Consider the following 18,533-nt stretch of genomic DNA (forward strand, 5'->3'; position numbering starts at 1 on the left):
TGTCCTTGCTTTCCACTCAATGTTTGGTGGCTTTCCAATGTTTTTCAGGTACGGCGACATGGTCCCAAAAACCATTGTGGGGAAGGTTTTCGGCTCCATATGCTCATTGAGCGGGGTGCTGGTCATCGCCTTGCCTGTGCCTGTCATCGTGTCAAACTTCAGCCGGATCTACCACCAAAGCCAAAGGGCGGAAAAGCGGCGAGCTCAGAGGGTACTAAATCCCTGTCCACTCTCTTATCTCCTTCTGACTTTTCTGCTTTCTGTTCTTTCCTTAACCCCATCGAATTTATATCTTGTTTTGTGTTGCTGTGCATATTGACTAAGAGTACATTTCAGTGGGGGCCAGGATGATCTTAAGAGCAATAATGTCAGCAGCTTTCCAATAAGAAATTTGTCGGGTATTTTTTCCCGAACCTGAAAGTGTTTCTCTAAGGCAGAGTGTGTAGATCTCAATTTTAGCCGTTCCTGGCTAAATTGCGGGGCTGCCACGGGGAATCAGAGGCAATTAGTCAGACAGCAAAGGCTAAAACCGAGATCTGTTTGTTCAAACAGAAAACTCGAGTCGCTAGAATCCGTGCGGCGAAGATTCGGGGCACTAATGCCTATATGCGCTACAAACAAAATGGGCTCCTGATCGACTCACTGGAGGAGGTAACGCAGGAGGGGGGCAAGCGGCGGCTCAGGGGCTGACTGGCCGGGGGCCTCGCTGACGCTTGCATGCCGCTCGGCTCTGGGAAGGGGCAACGTCGGGTCGGGGATGGGGTGGTGGGCGGGAGATCATACCACCACACTCACAGGGAAATGGGAAGGGGGCTGCTATCATCTCAGTGCTTTCGTGTCCTCTCTTCTCTTGCATTGCACCTCTCGGCATTGACATGCTTGGTCAACAGTCTATCTCTGTCCATACAAGAGGCGGGCCGGGCAGGCACACTCCTTGCCTTCTGGCGGAGAATAGCCATTACAGTCACACTGACTCATGACCCAGCTCTGCATGTCTCTCCAACAGCGTTTGGAGGGGAAAGGGGGGAAGAACAAAATGGGCTTCCTGGATAGTGGGTCCCTTCTGGAGGCTGTCTGATCAGCCTTACTTCTCCTCTAAACTCTGTTTTTGATCCAATTTGTGTTATTTCTAGAACATTCCCCAGCTGTAAGTGTAGACTAACACCTTCCATCCCAGAGCTGTGCAGAGCTTCATCCAAAGCGTGTGGTGTCGTTGTGCTGGTTTTCTGGTTCTGTGCTGTGTTTGATGCGGTGTGTTCGATCTGTGTCTCGGACGTGCCACTGCTGTTGCACGGAATCGCCCATTTGGACTTCTCCATGGTCTCTATTGATTTTTAAAAATATATAATAATTTAAAAAACGGTTGTGTCATGCATCTCTCGAACATCCTCATACTCGCCGGGTCGCAGTAGATTGGCTGCCGTGCTACAGATCAGCATTTGTGTACTCTCCACTACATTACTGAGCTAGCCGTTGCCTGACAGTCATTGCACCCAACAATCAGGCTCCAAATACTGCTCTTATGTTCCAACTCTTGTTTTGTTTTGTTTTATTTTGTTTGTTCCAAGGCCTCCAAGGAGGCAGGACAAGCCCTGGTTGGGAAATCGACCAACCCTCCATTTGAGAGCCAACACCATCACCTTCTGCACTGCTTGGAGAAGACTACGGTAAGCTTCCATTTCGTCCTCATGTTGATGCCTCTCAGTGGTACAGTTTGATGTTTGACTTCAAGAACAGTAAATAAAAATGGTTAGCTCCCTAGCTTTGGTTGATGGCGATATATGAACTCAAAATGATGTTTAAAAAAGGCTGTTTAGCAATTTTTGAAAAATTAAAACCTTTGTTCATTCATCTACAGAACTGATTATCTTTAATAAGGTTGCAGGGGGGCTGGAAGCTATTGTAGCTACTTACAGAAAGAAGGTGAGCTAAAATCTTGATGGGTTGCCAGCCAATCAGAGCAAATTATAACTTCTTAAAACTTCAAAATCCTTACTGTTCTAATGGCTTTAAAATAATAGATACGAGCAAGTTTAAATGACTTTGAGAGATAAATTGTTCATATAGAATGCAGCACTATTTTTCTATATTAAAATGAAAAATAATTCATATTTAGAATAGATTAAATTGGCAGCTCACTTTAATGGGTTTGATTTAAAGTTGAATTGAGTTACAAAGATAAGTCAAGTTACCACCAAATTAGGTCGTTGCTTTTGTGGCTACAAAAAGAGTCAGACTATACGAGAGATTTAAACATTACTGATTTTGTTTACAGAGTTTAATATATATGACTAAAAAGCAGGTCGGCAACACAAGGCCGCATCACTCATGCAGACTGGATTAACAGTAGCGCACGCCTGTGATATGACTCGTCACACAAATAGAACTAAAGTGAGTTTTTTCATCCGTGCGCTAAATGTGGAATCTATTCATATGCGGCAGATAAAAATAGCTGCAAAAGGAACCGGGGAATAGTGGTTCCTCCCCTCCTCCACATCCTATCCCACCCCCTGACGTCAGCGACATGCCATGATAACATGGCTCCAGTCAGCCAGAAACATTATTCCCGGAAAACAAACCAGCACGCTTGATTTTACGCAATGTATAATTTAAAGGCTTAAGAGCCTTCTAAATGCGAGGATGCGACACAAGTTTTACACTGGCGCAGCCCTGTGAGCCCATGCAGACAAGGCCCGGGTGGTAAATCACTGTTCTTCTTTATTAATGACCTCCACCAGCCCATTCCTCTGTGGCACTTCATGTAGGAACAGCTCTATAAAGGGTTCATGCCATTGTGATGCACACATATTGGCCTCAAGCGTCTGGTGGTGGCTTTTTAAGGCAGAATTTACACTGCTGCTCATTCCTATTTACAGTAATGCCTATATCCTATTTTCCTGTCTGTCGAGTACCATTAGTGATGGGAAGTAACCAATGTATGTACAAATGGGCTTTTAACGGGTTAAACCTATTTAATAGCAGTTTTTTATTTATCAAAGCAGACTTTCTCATTTTTCATGTTGGACTGATTTTACGACTCGCGAAATCCTGTGTTCTCTGGCAATAGTAACACAAAATAGACCCAAAAAAAGAAACGAGATTGGTTTCTTTCATTAGAAAAATGTTTTCTCACTTTTTTCCTTTGTTGTAACAGAAGGATACTTCTTTCACACCAGAAGAAAATAAAACAATTCCTTCTGGTTCAGGTCAGGGGTAGAGCTTGATGTAGGAATGTGCATCTTTTTTCATATCTTGTAAATTAAAGTTACTAGCTATGTAACTATGCACCTCTTCTTACAAAGAAAAAAAGGTTGTAAAAAAAATTATAGAATAAGCCCAAGTACTTACAGAGATTGAATATCTAACTGCTAGTGACCTGAAATTAAAGGGAGGTTCCATTCGGTTTTATTTTATTATAACCTAAGAAATTTCCCGTTATATCGTAATAGTCAACTTTCTCTTTATGGTGCAGCAGCAATACGCTTTTCTAATTTATAGTGTAGAACGAAAGGTTGCTTCTGTAGAAACCCTGGTTTCAAAGTGGAGAAAATATAGTTTTTGGAAAGAAATATTTAGACGCAAACCATATCGCATTAAATGCTACTCACCAATATTTTTGTTTTTCATATCTGCGCGAACAACCAATTATTATGGTGCAAATCTTCATATTCAAAGTACATGCATTTTGCATAAATAAAAATCTGAACCGAGAAAATCAAATATACATTTTCCTATTTACATAAGATTCTGAAAGAATAAATGGATGAGAAGACATTTTTTTCCAAAAATGATTTGCATCTTATTTTGACATATGAAAGACGACTGAAAAACGGCATACAACCTAATTGGCAAGGTGAAAAGGTTTTGTCAAAAGGTAGATTCTGCATTTTTCGTCAGGTACACGTTTTCTATTTCCTAACATTTCAAAAACTAAACTCAGCTATTTTCTGCATTTTCTTTTTTTGTGCCCACTCAGAAAAACATTCAAGTTCAACAAGATAGTGCCAAAACGCTACTTTTGTGTGATATTGGATCATCTCAGAGTCGACAAACAACATTTTGTGCGAATAAAATGTCAAGCCCCCAAAAAGTGTGAATTTGCAAATCAAAAACAGACTACTAAGTTTGATTTTGTACATGTTTACCAAATATTTTCCAATCACACCAAAACTCTCATTACACCCCACACCTCCATTAGTTCTCATATTTGAGATATGTAGTACAATAGTCTGGTTTTTCTTTTTTCTTTTTTAAGAAAAAAAAGGTTATTTGCAGGTGTCTCTGGCATCAAACAGCCGTGCCTGGTGGTGCCACACTGGTGCCCCCTGCTGACAGTGTCTGAAACCTCCAGGCGACCGTGACCTTCAAGTCATGCTCATTTGTCACAGACATGATGCTGGTGAAGGTTTGCGCAGATGGCGCTTAATGTGGACATCTGGCCCAATACATTTCTGCTACAGCAATGAATCATATTCCAATTATTAAACTATATGGCGTTAAATGCTGCTCACCTGTGGTGGGAGGTGACAAATAGGCCTCGTTGGTTTCTGAATTTAAGCCGATTGATTGTTCAGGTGGTCTGTACATTATATATTTATTTTCAAAAGCACTTATTCTTTACTGTTGCGGGGTGCTTGAGCCTGTCCTCGCTGACTTAGGGCCAAAGTCAGAGTATACTATTAACTGATGCCCAGTTATTTGAAGATCACATACAGACAGACTACCACACACATTCATTGAGTGGGAATTAACCCCTCACTTTCAGAAATACCACTAATCTATCAGTGACTATCTGTAGTTTCAGTATTATTTTAATTTTTACTTTAAATCCCAGTGGCCTCCTCACCGTTTGCATGTTCTCCCCGCTCCTGCGTGCATTTTCTCTGGGTACTCTGGTTTCACACGACACCTCCCTTAGTAATATATTTGAGAGATGTACAACAGTCAGGCATGGGGAGAGCTTGCCAACACCACACATTTCAAAAACTGTGACCAGCTCCCATTGCTATTATTTTTATTATTTCTATTTATTTGTGTCTACTTCCATTTAAGTACAGAGTTTGAGTACTTACTGAGTATGCCTCCTCTCACATGTTCATAGAGCAAGGGTGGGCAAACCAGTCCTCAAAGGCCGCAGTCAGTCATGCTCTTTGTTCTTACCAATCCAGAACAAACAATTTAATCAATGAGGTTTCTGCTGAAACAAGAGGCACCTCACTGCAATCCACTGATTTCTCTTTTAAGATACCAGATTGGGAAAACGTGTCTTCCTGATAGGTTGGAACTAAAACCCACGTTCGCTGATCTTTGTGGAATAGTTTGCCCACACCAGTCATAGAGTGATCTGAACTTGTAAGTAGAGGTTACAATTCGTGTTGTACTGGTAACTAGACAACTATCAAATAAGGCTATGATACTGCACTAAAATTCTAGCATCGGTATCGACGCGTACTAACAAACAACACGCAAAATCAATTTATCAAAACTGTTATGGAACTGGACTTTGTGGCCCACCTTGCACACACTTCTGTGTGATCAAGTGCCAGTGCATGCCAAATTTAGTAATTTTTTTCTTCATGAGCTGTCGTATCCGTACAGGATCGACAACGGTATGTGAATTGCCGACAGGTAACACAAAGTTGCATTGGGATTCGGAACAACGTGAATTATGTTTTTATTTCCATTCATTCATATTCTGTGCCTCTTATCCTCACACGGGTCGTGGGGGTGCTGGAGCCCCAATAGCATCGTTTTTTTTATTTTTAAAGCTCGAATGTGATACAATTAAAACATTACTAAGAACAGAATATGAGTACATTCTTCCTGTTAAGCCTTCGTTGTCTGAATTGATCACAGTGATTCCATTTCTTCCAGAATCACGAGTTTGTGGACGAACAGACATTCCAAGCTAACTGCATGGAGATTTCAGTGATCAAAAAGTCGGGCTCCCGCTCCTCCTCGCTGTCGTCCTCGCCGCATGGCCTGGGCTCGTGCTGTTCCCGGCGCCACAGGAAGAAGAACAGCTTCAGCTTGCCAAGCACAAACAACCAGGAGCTGAGCACCATCCAAATCCGAGAGAGGCCCATGGCCAACAGGTAGGACCTGCTCTTCATTATTGTACTCATCCTTATTCATCAGGCTGCACAGTTGTGTTGGTGGACCATCGGTGTGAGATTGTCAACTAGGCCCACCTGTTTTTGTTTTGTGCACACAAATATAGCAGGAGGCCCATAGAAGTCTACTGTCGTTGATTTCTTACTTTCTTTTCTTACATACAAAGTGGTCTAGATCACATGGGCATTTTCTCTGGGCACGAAATCAGTTGCCGTTAATTGTCTTACGAAAAATCAGTTGGTGGTCGATAACAACAGAAAATAATTTAAAAAAATATATTTAAAAAAGAGCTGTGTATAGTTTTCCTCCCCCACACTTAAAAGTGGTTTTAATTAATTTAAGCAAATTTTTCATCCTGCTATATTCGTGAATCCAAATTGTTGCTTGTTGTCATTACCTGTAACTCACAGCAAAGATTTGTAAAATGGCTTTGTTATGTATGAAGTGTATTCTGACACAGATTTTTTATTTCTGCATTGACGTCTTGCCACCCAGTATACCACATTTGCTCCAGAGATCAATAGATTGCAATTCAATGCAACACCTTAAAAATAAATAATCTATATATAATTGAATTTCAACTCCACTGATAACAACGTGCAGCAGATAACTCCATGTGTAAGAAATAAAAAAGTCTTTCATGTCCTGATAACACACGAAGTTGGTAAGATAATTGGCTTTCACAGACTGCTTCTGTTGATCCATTAGTTGTGCTGTGTGAACTCATTCATTAATGCCAGCATGTGAAGATAGCAAAGTAGATGTGAGAAATTCCATTTTCACATGCAGGCAAAACCACACTCTGTGAATGACAAGTACTCTGTTCTCTGTACTCATGTTTTTGTACTTTTATTTATGCACCATTTGTTACATAAGTCTTCCCTCTATACAGAAACGTGTAATGAGATGAGATATATATATATATGGGTGGGTTTGTTGGCACACAATGCTTTGAGAGTCATGAAATATAGAAAATTAAGTTCCAGTTTTAAAATCAGCTAATGGAATAAGGTAAAATGTAAGTATTAATACATTTAAGTAAGTTAATCCTTAAATTGATAAGGATTAAAACCGCCAAATATCACTGTTTTGACGAATACATTAAACAAAATGAGTTTCTCCTATCTCGAATTTGTCATAAGCTGTAATACCAAAAGAAAATGATGCCAATTGTGAACTGTAACAGTTCTTTTTTAGTCCACTTACGTCTATTTTCTGTTTTTTGTCATTTTGCAGCCGCTCCAGCCTGAACGCCAAACTGAACGAGACGGTGCCCTTGAAATGTGACGAGGCTTACGTCAGCCCTTGCATGGTTAGCCTCGCCGCCCCGGTGGCGACCTCGCCCGATAACGATGGCTTGTCCGGCACTGCCTCGGTGTACTCTCAGAGCAACATTGTGCGAGTGTCAGCCTTGTAGACGCCTGCCGGGACACCTCGCTCCCGACCGCCCTGCCATGCTCAAGGAGATGGGACCAGCGAGCATGAACCTGCCAACCCGGGACGGATTATGAGATGATTTGTTTCTGGGCGATGATGTCATCTGATGTCAAACTCTCTCTGCATGTTTTTTTTTAAGCGTCAACGTGAATGACGTAAGCGAGACGTGACCAGCACATCTTGCCCCATTAAGCACAGCCGAGGGAATGCGTGGTGATCATCGTTGCTTAAACATATTGAGAAACACTTTATTTTGGGATATGTCTGTTGCAGTTTTTTTTTTTTTGTGTTTTGCCGGGCCTCTAATGACAAAGCACACCAGTTCATTCCCTTCCTTGCAAAAGCCACTTTTTTTTGTGACGACAGTGGCACCTTGACGAACGGGCACTCCAATCTTTGAGTTTTAAGGCTTCACATATGCTGCCTGTAAATGGACAAAGACCGGTTTGGCTCCATACCACCCTGTTTCGTTCTTCAGTATACTACATAGTGGAGTCATGTCTTGTTTATTTCATTTAAACCACCTAAAAACAATACCACACTAAAAAATGTTACGGAACATTTAATTTCCAACATCTTACTGACAGGTCTTCAGCGTATTATGAGGTTTTGCTAAAACATGTCACGCAGCACTAAGCTCTACTGACAAACAGCAGAAGTACAACGCATATGTTTCTATGGTAATTTCCATACCGTATACTCTGATAATTTACCTAAAAAAATGCCTCAAAGTTTTTACGTTTATAAACTCAAGCATATTGGGTTTTGAAAAGCTTACAAGTTTGAATTACTACATGTACCTTTTGATTTCAGTCAAACAAGTTTATTTAGTCAACTCAAAGATTTGAAAATTTTAAAAAATAATAAATAACTGCCGGAAGGGTCTTAGCAAACTTCAAAAGGGGGGCATAACCTGCTCTTTGGGGGCATAAACTTTATATTCCTAACCTACACGCTATGTACACTTGTCAAGCAGAGGACCCAAACTCTGCGAATATTGATTAGCACCGCCTCTGTTGCAAGCATTTAATGAGGTTTCTTGAGGTTTATTAGAAGTTAGACAATCCAAAAGGTGTGGGATTAGTATCAAATGTGCATAAAACCTATGCACTTGGTGTTGATATTATTCCAACAAACGAGATGGTTTGCAGGTCGATACCTATTTTCTTGATGGAGGACTAGAATATTCGTTTTCAAAATCCCTGCAATGTGTGCACGACTGCTGAAGTCTAATCTACATTGGTTCTCATTGCCATGTTTTCCTTTGTGAACAATGTTGGTTCAATATGTAATAACATAGGCTTCTTATCATGACCTTGCTCATCCAAAATGATTACATGGTTTTGTAACATTCATCACCAGACTATGACCTTAATAAGATGAGGCACGTGCACAAATCTTGAAGTAATGGAAATGCATTTATATTGGACATATGCAAGTAGGTATATTAAGTTGTGCTAAAATTATGCTATTGAATTTAATTAACAAACAAACAAAAAAATAGCATTTAAATTAATCAAATGGTCTGAGTCATGGATAATCAAAAAGTCAATATTTAAGTTAATAGATCTTTTTGTAAATCTGAGTTTACACTATTCAATATTTCATAATTTTTCCATCGTGGTTTACAGTGCACAAAAGCGATATACACCTGTGAGTATTGTTGGCTGCCATGTTTGTATGGGTTCTTGCTCCATATGTTTTAAATTGATAGCAGTTGAATGGTTAAATTATGGAAACATGTAAAGGTATGTTGATCAGTTTGGCTTGATTAGCCCTCTATGGCATTTTTCATTATATTTTTGCATTAAGTTATTTTGCTCTTCTAACATACAGTGAATTGTATTTGATTTAGTGGCCCAATATAAGATATTAAAAACAAATATATAGAAAAATTAAACAAGGGGTCAGGTCAAAGAAATGGGAATGCACAGGGGTTTCCAAAAACCATGAAGCATAAATTCCCTAAGAATGCTGTTTTGTACTGTGTGGCTATTTTACAGTAAACTCCAACTGGTAGTGAAAAATTAAAAGCCCACAGCAAGCACAATTTGCTTTTTATTCAACAAACTATGCGAGCAAGTGATCTTGTTGGCGTTCATTCTTTAATCTCTCTATAGAATGACAAATTGGTACTGTTTTATGAATTTGAGTTTGCATCACATGTGGTTACAGAAGAAATAACATTTATAGCTCTAGGTACCGCAGTACTCTAAAAGTCTGATTTACTAATGTTAAGTGCTTTTCAATGACTTTAAATGTTGTTAGAGTTATGGTCTTACAGTGCGCGGAGGCGGAAGTAACGACTTGAACCAAGGATGCATTTTAAAAGATTTGTTCAAATCAAAACACACGCAAAATGCGGACATGAAAAGAAAGTAACAAAAAGCGTCTGTGACAAAAAGGTCAACGGGGATCTAATAAAAACCTGAAAGTAACTGTGACAATGAGCAAGGCACTACAAGAGAAGGGTATAACTATAACAACAACACAAAAAACACTCAATATCTACACAAGACAGAGGATACTAGTAACCGTATAACAATCACTGAATCAAAAACAAGACAAACGTGCATCTAGTCAAGAATATCAAGAACAAAGGCACGACATGACAAACTGGCATGGACAACAAACAAGTCAACATGTCTGCACCCTTCTCTTGGCTGCCCTGTGTTTAAATGCTGTGCTGACAAGATGGAGCCCAGGTGTGATGCAGGAAGGTCCGCCCACTGCAACAGACCTGGGCTCTGGAAAAATGGAAAACCTCAAGCATGCCAGCAGCAGAACATGACCCATAGTGGTTAGAAGTATCTTTACATTTATGCTACTGGTTTTTTTTTCATATGGTTTTCATATCGCAATGGTTCTGGTACTCCCCCTGCTCCCTATAAAATGGGTTTTACTGTAACCTGGCAAGTTATGGCACTACTGCATTCCATCCTTCCTGCTTCCACATTGGAGCGCCACGCCTCAGCACCACTCTTGTAAATTCACAGAAAGTCCATCCTGGAATGGAAATAAACAACACAGACTTGTGGGTGTCCAGTTCCGATAGGCATCCCGATATCTTTTTTGTGGAAAATGTGCAAGTGAACATGGGAAATCCTCTTCACTAAATAAGGACACACATTGTAAAAAAATATGCGACATTTACCTCTCGTGCGGTTACTTTGCGACCAGCTGGAATGAGTTGGTAAAAGTATCTTTTATGACTTGTCATGACTGGGTAGATTTCACTGTGTTTAAGGCCCATTTTGTACAGTTTTCATATTGTAAATACCTCCAGGACTTGATGGATCGGGACATTGGGTCCCTTTATTTCTAGCTTTAGTTTGGTTTGGACAGTGGTTGGCGTTCTATTTCTGACTGTTGGCTGGTTGAAATAAGGATTTGCATGCTGTCATTGCAAAATTCTGTTCTATTAAAGTTTGTCTCTGCTTCCTGTAGGTGGCTTGTCTGTAAAAGGGAACAACGCAATGAGGCCTGTGTGCGTGAATATTTGTGTGTGAACGTGTACGCACGCGTCTGTGTTCGGATGTAAAATTTTGCAACACTTTTTGCTTTGAAAGAAAAACAAGACTATTGTCAATGATCAACTGTACGGAGTGTCCCCATTTGCCCCTGAAAAAAAATTGACGTAATTTGAAATGTGAATATTTGTGAATGAACTGCACATAAAAGTTAAATAAAAATTGTTCCTACTTATATTTTTGGAAACAAAAAATCAAAATGGTTATGTATTGTACTTTAACAATAAAAACTGAACTGTACGTCACAAATGCACCGTACTGGATTTACGGGGGGGGGGTGAAATATTTAGAAATATTTCTGTTTTTGGTAAATTATAAAGAAGCATATTTGGTATTTTTGGCTCATACTTTCTGGAAAACATGTTAAATTCATTAAAATACTTTAAAAAAACTAATTTTAAAAAACACAAAAAAATTGAGGTATATGTGGTCCTATTTTAAGCAATAAAAGAGCCCCCTGCTTTTTGTTGAAACATTGTAAAAATATATATTGTTAGCAAAAAAGGGATGATCATCACCGAGGAAAAATATACATGCATGAATATTTAATAGCAGATAAAAGTATTTGATTAAAAGTGGCCCAGCTGAGAGACAAGAAAAAAAAACAATGCAATGAAGGTTAATGCATGCAAGAGCACGTTATTATAACCAGTTATGGCAATAATGGCTCAAGTACTGAAGGACATGTCTGAACCTGAAGAGCCTAGCGGGTGGTCGCAACCACAGGCTCTCTGGATGTATGTACTCCTGCAGAGCTTATTATCTGACTCCCGGTAGATTCAATTCCCCCGTCCACTCGCATACACACACAGACACACACACACATACAATGCAAAGCGCAGGCATATTAGATCACATTTAATGGGCCTCCTACTCCAGAATGCTCCGGAACTAATTGAACTGGCATTTGATGGATGGCAAGACAAACATTAACGGCAGAGTGCAGGGAATGTGAGCATGGTTTTAAGCTGATAAAACTCGATGCGGAAGTGAAGGTTGACTGTGGCATACATTATTGGGTTACTCAATGATGTGATGCAGGCGATGGATACTGACATGATCTCCACTTCTTGCATTGTAGCACTCTGAAACATGCAAGAATACAAAGCTCTCAGCAACGCATCTTTTATTTTTAAGGGACAATATTAGTACTATCTGCAACTCAAAAAAATGATATAAATACAAAACAATTACTCAAACACATGAAAGTGTGAGCTGACATACTTCTGGTCAAAATGGTACCCGGACGTTTCGTGGACGGACGTTATATGTACAGATTCTGTGATAAATCCAAATAGAATTTTAGAATAGAGAATTTGAGAGAAAAAGGAAGAAATAGAATGAATTAGATCAAATGAAGCAAAGTAGACAAATCATAATTGGTCAACATGTTAACAATAACCACCCTTACCACCCTGGTCACAATCTGTTCCAGCTGCTGCCCTCTGGCAGACGCTATAGGTCCCACAAAGTACGGACAAATAGGCTTAAGGACAGTTTTTTCCCCACATCCATCAGAACTCTAAATTTGCGGTAACACAACACACATTCCCTTCTGAGGTAATATGAAAAGATGTTTGGGTGGTGATCTGCCTCCTACTAGCTGACTGAAGGTAAGTGAAAGACAGTGAGAGGTAAGTGACCTGTATCCATAACAGCAGAATGCCAAATTACAAGTCCGTAACTATCACTTATTTAGGTCTTTTGCCGAGTTAACGCAGCTTATGGAGAAGCACCACCAATTTCGTCATACGCAAATTCTGGGTGTGATGACAAGTAGGCTTTTTGTTGTTGACGATGACGACAGGGCCTATGTCGGATTATTATGTCCGATTATTATTATTATTATTATAAATAAAATAAAATATATAGGTGCACAGCTTACAGCGACAAGAAAAGCAGACTGCCACCTCTTAGTATTAGTGTGTTAATAGCCCAGGTGGAGAGAGGCACTAAGTAAAGTGTATCGTTTTTGTTTACTAGCTGGGTTAACAGTTAGGCAAAGACCCAAAGGAAGAAGCTTGTCTTCCTAATTTGAGGGAAAAGTCTCATCTCTTCAAATGGTTGGCAATTTTTTTAAGCATCTGGGTATTAAAAACATGAACGAGGCCATTAGAATTCTCCCCAGCTGCCTTGGTAGCAGTGCACACTCTCTTAGGGAGTTCTTGTCCTTTATAGCAATATTTCCATCCAAACAAAGCATGGAGAAGGAGATGAATGGACATTCTCATTGCACGTTTGCTTACCTGGAACTTAGCAAGATTCCTCAAGCAATGCAATCGATACTGATCTTTTATTTACAAAGCATATCAAATTCACGTCAAATTTCTGTCTTTCGTCGATTATAGTGCCAACAAACTTGAATTTGGAGTGCATTATCAAAGAACATAGAGGTTCATTTTTGAATGGCCCTTGCATTTCATCAGAAATGTGATTTGCACCCCAGTGACACATGATGGATGAATGAATGGATTGATAGATGGCTGGATGGATGAACAAAAGAAAAAATGGGTGGAAAACAAATTGGTGGAAGGACAAATAGAAGCATGATTCCATTTTTAGATCTTTTTGTAGTCATCATGCATTTGTCCTGCCTGACAGTTCTTACAAAGGCAGGAAAGAGAACCTGACCCCCAAACACACACACACACACACACACACACACACACACACACACACACACACACACACACAGAAAAACAAGACTGTTTGAACTAAAGAAATTTGAAATCCTAGTTAAAAAAAGAAGACAAGATGAATGCTACTGAGCTATTAGGGAAGTAATGACTTGATAAACAAAGGTATGAAAGAAAAGACAGTGAAGAAAAGAAGTTTAAGTGGATGAAAGAAAGAAAGAGACAGATAGACAGATAGTTAGGTGGACAGATGACTTGGGTGTTCCTGTTCCTGTGTACAATTGATGAGTATGGTGGTAACTAGTGGCAGCCATAAAACGAGGAAGGTGATTATATAATCTGCCCGTTTAGCCATCTTGCTCTCCTTGTTCCGACTTTTTCTTTCCCTGCTGGCATTGGACGGCAGAATGCAAACCGAACCATGTATGTTTGGCCTTTCCACCGCCAGTGGCGATCCTTTTACCACTGGCGAAACAGGATTGGTCACATGCATCGAGGCAAGAACATGAAGACTTGCTCCTTTCACTTCACAAGGTACTTTGTCATGTGTCACCCGCCAGGCGAATGGCTTTTCCATGTCGCGTTTGACCAGCTGTTCACCTGGCTCTGGGGTTAGGCTTTTAACAGAGGCCCCTTTGTATCCATTTGGTGGTTCTATTTGCTAGTTTTATCAGCTTTCTGAGTAGCTAGCACCACAATGGATTCATGTGTGGCACCGAGATTATTTTCGTTCAAGATTTTTCCATCCCTAATGCAAAAGACAATCATTGAATCATTTTCTGTACATTGCCATACAATGTCAGCTAAAAGAGTTAAATACTTTTCACAATTTGGTATATACATACAATTATCACAAGGTTGTTTGTGGCCCACATCAAAACTGGCGCATAACATGCACGGTGTGCATAAAAAGCAGTATGTACCAATCAATATCAACTCATTAGAATGTTGGGTGTGTTCGTTATCAGGGCATGCATGGATTCTGGTTGATAAAATCTAAGGGTGACAAAGTCGGACAGAACCACCATTCTGAGTTAAGAGAAATCAATTGTCATCAGATGGAGCACAAGCTTTGTCTAGATTTGGATTAAATGGGCTGTTCATGATTATCAATTTATTCATTTTCCATACCACTTATCTTCACACAGATGGCAGGGGTGCTGGAGTCGAGCCCGATTAACATAGGCAATTGGTTGCCAGCCAATTGCAGGGCACAATTAGACGAATAATGATTCCTACTCATCATCTAGGGACAATTTGGAGTGTTCAGTCAGCTTAGCATGCATGTTTTTGGGAGTTGAGAAGAAGGAAGAAAAGGTCACCACCAACAACAAAACTACCTCCAAAACATGGGAGAGGCCAATTTTTCAAAAGGCAAACACATATAACATAGTGCTGTGAAACAAAAAAAAGCTTCAACAGCATACCTCGTCAATGTTGTTGGGGCCAGTGGAACCGAATTTGAGTAGTCTTCCCTGGGGGATTTGGCTTCACTTTGTTGTACCTGGGCAGTATAAGACTTCTCGAGTCCGTCTCCTACTGTCTCCTCAGTTGTTGTTTTTATTTGAAATAGGGAAGATGCCTTTGTCAAATATTTTACAATTGCGCACACGGACAACCCTGAAGATAGAACACAATGATGAGGCCAAAGCAAGTTGCCCACAGAGGAAGCAAGATGTAAATCCCAAAGGTGTCATATAAAGACGTTTGTGTTTTTGCCAAACCGTTGCACCTCATGTGCATTGGCATAGGTCAGGCTCAAGAAGGCTACCCCAAAAGCCGAGAGCCATGTGAGGGAGATTGATATGGTGATTCGCCACCTTTTCACATTTCTCTGGAAGGGCCGAGCTACACCCAGATATTTCTCAGCACTAATGCATGCCAATGTGGAGAGCTCCACGCTGCAGGCAAAGGAAAATGAGGCCACTTGAACTGGACAGAAGGAAATATGTATCAGAGCTGGATAAATGGACAAGAGAAAAGCTACATAGTAGAAGAATGTGCAATGTGCAATATCTTAGACTGTGCAATATTTTAGAATTCACCTAGCCGAGATTTGACTTTTTTTACTTTTATATTACTATTTATGTTTTTTATAACTGGGAAAACACACTTTGTGGAGTAGCACCACCAATTTTGTTATACGCAGCTGTGTATGATGACAATAAAGGCTTTTGATTTGATTTGATTTGAATGTGTGAATGGATGACCAAAAGGCTGAACCGATTATAAGAATGATGGTGGATAGATAAACTAACGAATAGTTTGATGAATAGATATAATAGAAGAAGGGAAGGATGGGTCAATTGATGATGGAGTTAGACTGATGAATGGATAGACAAATGGATGGGTTGATGGATGCTGAATAGGTAAATGAATGAACAGCTGGGAGGGCAACACATAGATAGATAAATGGATACATAGATACAATGGGAATGAGGAATGGATTTGAGACAGTGTTGGTTCCTGACAAGGGCAATTTGGGCGGAGTTTGAGAGCGTGCAAGTGATTGTCTGATAGCTCATCCCAGCCACTAAAGTGCTCAGGCAATCGACTTGAGGGCATCGGGAGTGATTCTTCACAAGCTGATTGGCCTGACACAGAAGGAGCAGAACAATGGCAGGTGACATGAATTGAGAATCATAAAAAAACAGAAAGGGAGGAACGGGAATGAAATCAAACCACATCATAAAACAAGACAGGGGAGCAACAGGAATAAACCCAAACCAGAACACATACAAAAACAAACCATGAGTCGTAGTGCTTTTAAGTGAATAGATAGATGGATGGGTGACAAATAATCTAAAATGCAATATTATGCAAGGACAAAGAAGAGAGAGAAAGAAAAGAGCAAGAATGGATAGACAGTTAAAATTATGAAATAAAGATAGATGCATAGAGAGTTGGACAGTCAAAACAGATAGGCAGACCAACCAACAACCTGTCAGACCATCAGAGAACAAAACTTAGCCACCTGGACGTCGCACAAGTTGTGATGAGTGCCGGCACTTGGCCAACTATCAAGCAACAGAATGACGAGGAGTATGGGACAGTCACAGACGCATCGAAGCATGTCCACAGCCGCCAGGTTGACCACCTGAGCATTGGTCCACGTCTGCAGGCTCCTTTGCTTGAAAGATCGTCTGGACACTTTCTTCACTGATCCTGCTATTATCTGGTTGGCATAGTTTCAACATGTTAAGTCAGATATCGTGTGGCATGCAGAATTAATTTTCCTGTCTCGGCAAAGAGAAGCTTGGCATCATGCTCACCTGCTTCTTGGAAAATTTTGTCAACATGTCCACCCCTATTCATTATCATCCCTATAACGCCATGGGACTTTATCGCGTTATCGTCAATTAAATGCAAAGGATAGTTGAAAGAACAAAAAAAGTTTATTCAAAAGTAGTTCTATATAATCAATCTTAAGACATTTCCCCTTTTCCAGCATTAAAAAAAATATTACACCATTATTCAAGCTTAATAAAAGGCTGCAGTGGTCCAGGGGGATCTCCTGCATATACAAATCAGGTATATTGCTTATTCAAGCGCAGTGTAGTTAACCTACGCTAAGTGCATACTGGATATATATTGACCTTCTGAGGATTTGCTCTAGCCTATTAATTTTCAAGGAACATCTTTGGCTTCTTTATGGAAAAAACACCTAACTTTTGGTTATAATACGTGAAATAACAATGTATTCTATGAATAATTACAGGTAAAATATGTATATAGGTCTACGGTGATTACAAAATGAATCTTTCTGCTTTCTTTGTTAAATTTATGATCAAAATCAGGTAGAAAAATGTTAGTAGAATCTATTTTAAGTGTTAATTCGTTGGCTGCCATTGACAGCGATATACGTCCAATCCAATTTAACTGAGGGATGGGAAGGATCGAACCATCGCTATCAGTTTACCCAGTCAAAATGGATTGAACCTCTATCACCGTCAATGCTAGTAAGACATCATGACTCAGTAATAGCTGCAAAGATTAAATGGAAATGAATTAAGTATAAATATTTATTTTATTAATTATAAATTATTAGAACACTTCTAGGTTTAATGGAGAAGTGTGTTTAAGTGACTGGCTCCATCTAATTGAGAAGTGTAGACTGAATTTAAGATACTTGTGCAGGCCATAATCAATGATATTTTCCTCATTTACTGCGTGCCAATAAAAACTGGGCAGTTGGCCATAGTTTTAGAGGAATAGATGGATGAATATGAAGATTTATGTAAAGATCAATGAATAAATCATATAGGCAGAAGCAAGGCTAATAATGTAAAACATTAATGGCTTATATACATTCAAACAGATGAGTGTATGGAAAAATGCATGAATTTATGGTTGGATGGATATATAATATAAATGATTGATGCAAAGGGGGAAGGATGCCCAAATGGATGGAGAGATGCACAGAAGGAAAGATGGGGGGCTGGCCAGATGGTAGATTGTGGGTAGAAGGATGAATTGGTTTTAGAATGATTATTTCTAAGTAGAAACTAAACACTCTTTCAAATACACACCTGGTCATCATAAAGTCGATTTTACTGTACTGCTGCACTTTCATTCACCCAATAAAAAGGATTTTTGCTGCACTCTTAATCGCAAAGCCAGCTAACAGCTGCCTATCCCATTTGGCCAGCCGAAGGTGAGAAGCTTGGCCAGATGGGGCTTGTTGAACGGATCGAAGTACTGAAGGCAAGCCGAGCTGGAGGATTAAGGCAAGACATTGCATAATCCTGTTTGCCGATAAAGTGTGAAATGCTCTTTGCTTTGGACGCCAAGATTACCGACTCAACAGCAAATCTGG

At 39.9% G+C, this 18,533-nt stretch overlaps 1 protein-coding gene and 1 pseudogene across 2 annotated transcripts in view; one reads left to right on the forward strand and one right to left on the reverse strand.

Annotated features, from left to right (window-relative positions):
• Window positions 1-11,258, forward strand: part of kcnd2 (potassium voltage-gated channel, Shal-related subfamily, member 2) — a 47,915-nt gene extending 36,657 nt beyond the window's left edge. The window contains exons 3-7 of one of the 2 annotated variants that reach the window (XM_077596874.1): window positions 49-211; window positions 553-651; window positions 1,569-1,667; window positions 5,875-6,095; window positions 7,351-11,258. In XM_077596874.1, the coding sequence (XP_077453000.1) occupies window positions 49-211; window positions 553-651; window positions 1,569-1,667; window positions 5,875-6,095; window positions 7,351-7,531 (763 nt within the window). In that variant the 3' untranslated portion in view covers window positions 7,532-11,258. The remainder of the gene's footprint in view (window positions 1-48; window positions 212-552; window positions 652-1,568; window positions 1,668-5,874; window positions 6,096-7,350) is intronic. The other variant, XM_077596875.1, reaches the window with a different exon arrangement.
• Window positions 11,259-12,007: 749 nt separating this feature from the next.
• On the reverse strand, window positions 12,008-17,016 carry LOC144071957 (tachykinin-like peptides receptor 86C; annotated as a pseudogene).
• Window positions 17,017-18,533: the final 1,517 nt, after the last annotated feature.

Source organism: Stigmatopora argus, chromosome 3 (genome assembly GCF_051989625.1).
Source record: "Stigmatopora argus isolate UIUO_Sarg chromosome 3, RoL_Sarg_1.0, whole genome shotgun sequence".
Taxonomy (NCBI): Eukaryota; Metazoa; Chordata; class Actinopteri; order Syngnathiformes; family Syngnathidae; genus Stigmatopora; species Stigmatopora argus.